The sequence below is a fragment of the Pseudophryne corroboree genome, chromosome 6, assembly GCF_028390025.1.
Source record: "Pseudophryne corroboree isolate aPseCor3 chromosome 6, aPseCor3.hap2, whole genome shotgun sequence".
Taxonomy (NCBI): domain Eukaryota; kingdom Metazoa; phylum Chordata; class Amphibia; order Anura; family Myobatrachidae; genus Pseudophryne; species Pseudophryne corroboree.
Genome location: NC_086449.1, coordinates 127,736,986 through 127,745,780, shown reverse-complemented (window position 1 = coordinate 127,745,780; position 8,795 = coordinate 127,736,986). Strand labels below are relative to the sequence as shown.

General features: G+C 44.7%; 1 protein-coding gene across 5 annotated transcripts in view; it reads right to left on the bottom strand.

Moving 5' to 3' along the window:
• Positions 1-8,445, bottom strand: part of LOC134935034 (nucleoplasmin-like) — a 13,512-nt gene extending 5,067 nt beyond the window's left edge. The window contains exons 1-4 of one of the 5 annotated variants that reach the window (XM_063930345.1): positions 8,135-8,445; positions 4,003-4,085; positions 3,553-3,669; positions 1,133-1,226 (exon numbers count right to left, since the gene is read on the bottom strand). In XM_063930345.1, coding sequence (XP_063786415.1) covers positions 1,133-1,226; positions 3,553-3,669; positions 4,003-4,085; positions 8,135-8,213 — 373 coding nt within the window. In that variant the 5' untranslated portion in view covers positions 8,214-8,445. Of the gene's footprint in view, positions 1-1,132; positions 1,227-3,552; positions 3,670-4,002; positions 4,086-7,567; positions 7,786-8,134 lie in introns of those variants that run through there. The other 4 variants (XM_063930343.1, XM_063930344.1, XM_063930347.1 and 1 more) reach the window with 4 other exon arrangements.
• Between the last annotated feature and the right edge of the window lie 350 nt (positions 8,446-8,795).

Below are 8,795 nucleotides of genomic sequence, written 5' to 3'. Positions count from 1 at the left end.
AGTGCTAATGAAAATGTACCAAGTCTTCACATACAGTATAGGCTTTTCTATCTTAGGGAGCGATTCATGTTTGCAGGCAGCGAGGCAGAGGATACAGGGGAGGAGAAGGTGCTATGGACAGTGTTGGGACCAGAGCAAGGAGGGAACAGACACGGGGGACAGCGGATGTGGGGAATGCCGTGCTGAAAGTAGGGTGGTACGGAGTACCATTAAGAAATATGGTGGTGGTACGCAGTACCACCAGCCCACTGCTGGAGCAGTGAGGGGCATTTTTGTAAAATGGTGTCAGTGGCATAACTGTGTGTGTGGCATAATATGTAATAAGCATTAGACTGTGTGACTAATATGTAATAGGCATGTGTGGCATAATGTGTAATGGGTGTTATGGTGTGTGGCATAATGTATAATAAGCATTATGGTGCGTGGCATAATGTGTAATGGGCATTACGGCGTGTGGCATATTATGGCCATGCCCCTAATGTCATGTAGCCACTCCCATAGCTTCATCTGACCACACACCCCATGACCACACCCATTTTTACTATCAGTACCACTAAGAACAAATTTCTACTTACACCACTGGGAAAGAGAGGAGGCAATGGACAGCACTGGGGCTGGAGAGGCTGTGGGGTGAATGTGACAAGCACCTTAGAAGCAGGAGAAAAGTCTCGCACTTCTGAAAAGCTGTGTCCACAAAAAGATCAGCTTTTCAGAAGTGATAGGTAAAGGTGGCATCATGAATGCCTCAGATACTTACACTGAACTCCCTGCAACTTCAAGAAATGGGATACATACAATATCCCGGCAGATAGGATACCAGCTATCAGTATACCAATAGCGGCATCCCGTCTGCTGGAATACCATTAGGGATTCCCCTTGCAGGCTTGCTGCGATCGCCACAAAATGTATTCCCACTCAGCTGGTGGCGTGGATCCACCAACCGAGTGGGAATACTGGGCCGGTGTAGGGATTCCTGCTCTCAGTTTATTGGCAGAGGTCGGGATTCCGGCGTCAGTCTCCTGAACACCAGTAAACTGACTGCATCTCCAAGACATAATTATCACTAGTGATAATTGTGTAATGATGAATGGGCCCCCTCGTGTGCATAATTGACAGAAAAATTACCACTTACAGGTTATATGCTGTCCTGAGATGTACACTGGGCCAGACCCGGATCTAAGGCTGAAGGTTACAGGTGGGATAAACTCTAAGCCATGTACATTAACCTGAAAATATAATAGCCACATATGAGCAATATTTTTCAAACAAAACAAGGATTACAGATATGCGACACGACCAAGCTGCTCCAAGAGGTGTAGTGTATCACCTTTTTCTTTAAATTAGTATGTTATTCACATAGTATACTGCAAGCACCGGGCTGCCACTCTACATGCACAGGAGTTAGGGGGACATTTACTAAGAAGTGATAAGAGCAGAGAAGTGAGCCAGTGGAGAAGTTTCCCCATCAACCAATGAGCAGCTCTGTATAATTTTACAGTATGCAAATTATAGATGTTACTTCAGTGCTGATTGGTTGCCATGGGCACTTATCCACTGGCGCTCACTTCTCCGCTCTTATCAATGCTTAGTAAATGTCCCCCAGGAGTGTAGAGAACACTGGCGGTTTCAGCGGACCCAGACCCCTCCATCAATCCTGAGCAAATAGTACCCACTCCCCTTCTTGGCAGCACTGTGTACAATGTCACAGAAGCACGTCGGAACTTAATATGAGAGAAACCTGTGGCCGCTGCATTGTAGCTCTATATCAGTGTAATCTAGTGGAGTACTTTTGCTGTGAATAAGATGCATGTTACTTATAAGCGGAACTACTTCTATGGGCATTAAGTAAAAGTGGCGCTGCTACTATGGGCATTACATATAAGCGGCACTGCTACTATGGGCATTACGTAAAATCGTCACTACTACTATGGGCATTATGTATAAGCAGCACTACTATAGACATTACGTAAAACTGGCGCTGCTACTATGGGCATTATATATAAGCGGCACTACTACTATGGGCATTACATAAAAAAGTGGCACTACTACTATGGGCATTACCTATAAGCGGCACTGCTACTATGGGCATTACCTATAAGCGACGCTACTACAATAGGCATTACATTAAAGCTGCACTGCTACTATGAGTATTATGTAATAATAATAATAATAATTTTATTTATATAGCGCTCTTTCTCCAATAACAGATACATAGCATAATATAGTACAGAAAATAATGAAGTACATTTTCATAAAATACAGAAGCATGAAGATACTAAAAGGGACACTATGGAAATGCTTTAGTAAACAGAAAAGTCTTGAGTCTACTTTTGAAGGATTCTATAGTTGGGGCCTCTCGCACTGTGCGGGGAAGTGAGTTCCATAGAGTCGGAGCCGCATGACTAAAAGCTCGACCCCCAGATGAATTACGTAGATTCTAGGTACTGCTAAAAGTCCTTCATCTACAGATCGCAGTAATCGAGTGGGGCAGTATGGGGTCAGAAGCTGTTTCAGGTATAAGCAGCACTACTATAGACATTACGTAAAACTGGCGCTGCTACTATGGGCATTATATATAAGCGGCACTACTACTATGGACATTACGTAAAAGCGGCACTACTACTATGGGCATTACGTAAAAATGGTGCTACTATTATGGGCATTACATATAAGCGGCACTGCTACTATGGGCATTATGTAAAAGCAGCAATACTACTATGGGCATTACGTATAAGCAGCGCTTTCACTATGGGCATTACATGTAAGTGGCGCTACTACTATGGGCATTATGTATAAGAGGTGCTAATACTATGGGTGTTACGTATTAGTGGCACTACTACTATGGGCATTACGTTTAAGGGACGCAGCTACTATGTGCAGTATGTATACAGGGCGCTACAACCATTCCTTGTGAGACCACATCCCCTTTTCCGTGCACGCTGTCTATTTGTAGAGTATGGGAGGGCGCAAATTTATAGTTTGCAGGATGGCGCCGAACACCCTAGCACTGGCCCTGGGCACACCCCTTCAGTTACACATATGCAATAGCCACCTCCCCTGCTACTATTTACTCAGTCTCCCTTTCCCTGTGATACAGCCATAAGGAGACAGCTTCCTCATATAGATCACAAGGCAGGTAAACAACATTGAAACGCCTGATCCCCAGCTCTTTTATCACCATATCATCCAGCAGATACAAAGTTAACTCTTGAGAGGCATTATGATTTTATGCAACACGTTTCCAATTTGGTGTTGTGTTATGTATGGAGGTACTTCTCTAGTGGCATACAGGTGAAAATCAGAAAATTAGAATATTGTGCAAAAGTTTATTTATTTCAGTAATTCAACTTAAAAGGTGAAAGTAATATATTATATAGACTCATTACAAGCAAAGTGAGATATGTCAAGCCTTTATTTGTTATAATTTTGATGATTGTGGCTTACAGGCAGAGACCTGACCCCTCTCCAGCTCACTCTCTGACCTCACTAGATAATGGTATGGTCATACCAACAAGTACTGTAGCATGTTTAGAAACCAATATACTGTACTGCTACCATAGGTAGTAGATTAGGATGTAGAGTAGCGATTGTAATGGGTTCCCCATCAGTGTGGTTTGTCTCCACTGCAATCACTTGAGTTCCCTTTATCCTTGTAGCTCCAAGGCATATCTGCAGTACAAACAAAGCACAAACGTTTAATGGATCAAGACCTACAGTACATAAAAATGAATACCACATTCTCACACTGAACGGAACCCAACTGGAATCCTGAGCTGAAGACCACATTTATTTGTATGCCTAAGCATCAGTGAGATGGTGGATGGCGCTTCAGCTATTTGACCCTTCCACTGTGGCACTGGGACTACATAACTGTTGGGTATAACAGGTCACATGACATCTGCAGCCACGCAGTTTGCCCTTTTCATGTGTCTACAACAGACATTATAGCAACCAGTGTGCTCAAAACATAGTACGTTGCACAATATGAGAGGACCATCTTACCGTCCACAGTTCCAGAAAATGCACCAGATAATCCTCTTCAATCTCAAATACACATGTCCTGCAGGATGCACTCAGCTCACAGCCTAGAAATGCCATCAGCAAAAGTTAGTCTGAGGCATACATGGGAGACGTCATTAGAATTACACAAAGGGGTATATTCAATTGAAGTCGGATCCATTCCGACATTCATTTGTCGGAATGGATCCGACCTGGGCTATTCAATGCTATCTCAATTCGACCTTTTTAAAAGTCGAATTGAGATGCGGGAGGGGAGACGGGGGAGAGCCGTGGGCAGACGTAGGGGAAGCAGCGGCTATACATAGCCGCTGCTGTAACGCTGCTCTCCCCCGTCTGCCCGCGGGCCCCCCGTCTCTTCTTCTCCTTGTCCTCGCATCACAGCCACCACTCACGGCAGCATCCATCCGGCTCCAGGAGCCAGGTGGACGCTGCTGTGAGCGGTGGCTGTGACACATACTCTGGCGCGGCTCTCCCTGTCTCCGGTGCGGCTATCCTTATCTCACGTCGACTTTTTTTAAAGTTGAATTGAGATGGTCAAAACAAGCACGCGGATCGGCAGCTATTCCGCCGATCCACGTGCTTTTCGACAAGTCGAATTCCTCGACTTGTCGAAAAATTTGGGGTTAGATTGAATAGGTCAGAACCCCTTCCGACCTTAAAAAAAAAAGTTGAAAACTGCCGTCTTATCGACAGACGGCAGCTTTCGACTTCAATTGAATATACCCCTTAGGATATGTCCACAGCATCTGAAGTCATAATTGTTACACACAACGGATTGGAGGTAAAAGGTTGTTAGGTGATGTAATGTCATGTTTTACACAGTGTTCCTTGATGCTGTGTTTAATCGGGTGTGGATTATTAGATGTACGCTAAAAAGGTCTACAGTCAATAGACTATTAAGGCCCATACATATTAGACGATGTCGCTCTGTGAGCGACATCGTCTAACGTTTCCCCCTCCCGGGCCGGCCGGTCGGCGGCCGCCTGTATGCACTGAGCGATATGACAGCTCATATCGCTCAGTGACGTCACGCCCCCGCCAGCCCTGCATGAAGGTCGTGGACGACAGTCCACATCCTTCATGCATGCCCTACCGACAGCGACGATCGTTGCCGACCCGTGGGGCCGCACATCGGTCGTCGCTGGCGGCATAAACACTTAACGATAAAATGAGCGACGTCGCTCAAGGAGGGGGAAAATGAGCGACGTCGCTCATTATATCGTTAAGTGTGTATGAACCTTTAGTTTGACAGGGTCAAAAAAAAAAAATGTAAAATAAATAAATAAATAAATAAAAAAAATCGACATTTAATAGGTAGTCAGTAGAAAAGGTCCACAGGTTGAAAAGGTCATCAGGGTCAAACGACAGACCAAAAAAAAAAAAAAAAAGAAAGAAAGAAAGGTAGACACTTTTGGGAGTGTTTTTACACTTTTCTGCAACAAACAAGCTCCATTAGTGTACCGCGTCCCCTCGAATGGCGAGCAAAAGCAGGTTACTATCCCTAATTCTAATCCACGTAGATGGTAAAGTATGAAATAGTCGAAGCAAAGAAAAGTGTGTCGACCATTGTATTGTCGACCTTTTGAACTGTCTACCCTGTACGTGTCGACCTATTTACTGCAAGTCTTTTTAGTGATCTGTAGACCAGATATCTGGGTGACTGTTCTCAAAATGTATCCATCTGTCCTTATTTACAAAGCAGTGTTCTACCACCAGCATGATGTCTAAAGGTAGGCGCACTGGCGTATTTATAATGGGTGCAGTGTGTGCGGTGGGGGGCTCACACCACACACCCATTCATTCATTTAATACCCTTTGGTGTCCTGAGGAGTAGCAGCAGTGCTGCAGAAATCACTGGAAAAATGGAGCAGCGCCATTTACCCGGTGATTTGCGCGTGTGCTCTAGGCTTTCGGACAATGCTAGGATCCCCTAGCCTATACAGTGCACCCGGCTAGAGAGGAGATGGATTCTGCACATGGGCCTGCTCCTCTCTAGAAACGCCCCTGGGTAGGCGTACCGTAACATCCCTTTAAACCGGGACACTTATGAATTACACAAGTGGCTGACTAAAACCAGACTTGAAGTCACCAAACAACAGAACTTGTGTAATTCATGAATGTCCTACTTTGAAGGGGTATGGGTCATTAGGTCGACCACTATTGGTCGACATGGTCACTAGGTTGACATGGAAAAAGGTTGACATGAGTTTTTTTTTTTTAGTTTTTTTGGTGTCATTTTCTCCGTAATATGATGGGGAACCCGTATTGGTGCACCGTGTTCGCTCGCCATGCTTCGGGCAAAGTGCCCTCACTGCACTCGGCACAGGTTACTATTCCCAATCGTAGTCCACGTGGATCGTAAAGTATGAAAAAGTAAAAAAAAAAATATATATATATATATATATTTTTTTTTAAATACTCATGTTGCCCTTTTTCATGTCAACCAATAGTGGTCGCCCTAATGACCGTATCCATTTTTAAAGGGATAGCATGGTAAGCCTATCTAAAGGGAAAATGTCAAATGGAGCAAGCTTAACCAAAGATGGCCCTCATAACGAGTTGTTCGCTCGCTAGCTGCTTTTAGCAGCAGTGCACACGCTAGGCCGCCGCCCTCTGGGAGTGTATCTTAGCTTAGCCAAAGTGCGAACGAACGATTAGCAGAATTGCTTGGAAATCTTTTCCTGCAGTTTCTGAGTAGCTCCAGACCTACTCCTAGATTGCGATCACTGCAGACTGTTTAGTTCAGTGATGGGGAACCTTTGGCACTCCAGCTGTTGTTGAACTACACATCCCAGCATGCCCTGCTACAGTTTTGCTATTTGGCCATGCTAAAACTGTAGCAGGGCATGCTGGAAGGTGTAGTTCAACAACAGATGGAGTGCCAAAGGTTCCCCTTCACTGGTTTAGTTCCTGGTTTGATGTAACAAACACGCCCTGCGTTTGGCCAGCCACTCCCCCATTTCTCCAGCCACTCCTGCCTTTTTGTCAGGCACGCCTGCGTTTTTTTAGTACATTCCCTGAAAACGCTGAGTTGCCACCCAGAAAGACCCACTTCCTGTCAATCAAACAACAAACACTCGAGCGACTGAAAAGCGTCGCTCGAGCTTGTGTAAAAACGACTAAATTCTGTGTGGAAGTACTTAGCGCATGTGCGCTGCATACCATGTGCATAAATGCCATTTTTTCACCTGATCGCTGTGCTGCGAAAATCGTCAGCGAGCGATCAACTCGGAATGAGGGCCGATAGCAGCTCAGCAGGGTAAGTGTTACACATACTGCAGGCTTGTAGAATGAAAGCTGCAATCAGGCAGAATATACAGTACAGTAGGTGGCATTACAGCTATGCACACCAAGCCATTCATGTATATTAGGAATCATATGGCCTTTATCCTTGGGTTGAGATGAAGGCTGGACTCTTCTCCTCTGCCAGTCATTCAGGTCTGAAAATGCTGCATGCAGTTTTCCAAAATAACTTGCTGTCATGTGAATCCAACCTGCTACTTTGAACGGATCACGAGAATGTAAAAATGTAACAGATAGCAGTTACCTTCCCGACGAATGGGATCCCGACGGTCGATATACCGGGATCCTGAGGGAGAACGCAAACCTGGCATCAAAATGCACCACTGGGGAGGGTTAGGGATAGACACCCACATGGGAGGGTTAGGGTAGGGAAAAGATGAGGGTTAGGGGGCTTAATGGGGGTCTGTCGGGATTCTGATAGATGGGATGCCGCTGTCGGTATACTGACCGCCGGCATCCCATCAATCACAACTCATACTGATCCCATTTAAAACTGCACAAGTTTGTGTGATCACAACATTACTTGTTCTCCATTAGTATTGTTCTAACAAGCATGAGCCTGAACTAACTGCACTGCAATGCAGTGTGATGCTGGATGTGTGTACTGCAGATCCTCCAGCCATAGCCACAACACGATCTGTTCTCCACTGCTCCAGCTGGGTTGAATTAACAGTAGAAGGTGGTGGCAATTTTAAAATACCAATAAATACAGACAGGTAATGCTCATATAAAAATATGTGTGAGGGTCAGGAGCAGAACATTTTGTAAATGACAAAGGAAAGAAAGACTTCACATACATAGAGGAACTTACCCCATATTTCACACACTTGTCTTGCTGCTTCTGAATGGATGCTGGAAAGACTTAAAGACTGATAACTGCCACTGGACATTATATTACAATGTAATAATATTGAACTAGCATTGACCAAATGTCACTTGTAAATGATCTCATCAAGCAGGTTATTCTGGCTAGTGTATGTAATCGGTTACTGGAGAGATTCCATAATTAACTCCAGAAGAAGCTCCCAGAGTAACAGCCTCTCCCACCCTCATGACAAGTGCTCTCACCTGCTGGTTCTGATTGCTGGGCAAGGTGTGCAACAATGCTCCACTCACAGATACAAAGATCAATTAAGGCATGCGGTGCTGAAAAGGAAAATGTAATAGGAAGGTGTCAAACAACATCGATAGATAGGTGGTTCTCAAACTCAGTCCTCAGAACCCCACACAGTTCACATTTTCCAGATCACCTAGCAGGTAGCGCTAATTCATCTGAAAAACAAACACTGGGGCAGATGTATTAACCTGGAGAAGGCATAAGAAAGTGATAAACCAGTGATATGTGCAAGGTGATAAACGCACCAGCCAATAAGTTCCAATATGTAAATTAACAGGAGCTGATTGGCTGGTGTATTTATCACCTTGCACTTATCACTGCTTTATCACTTCCTTATGCCTTCTCCAGGTTAATA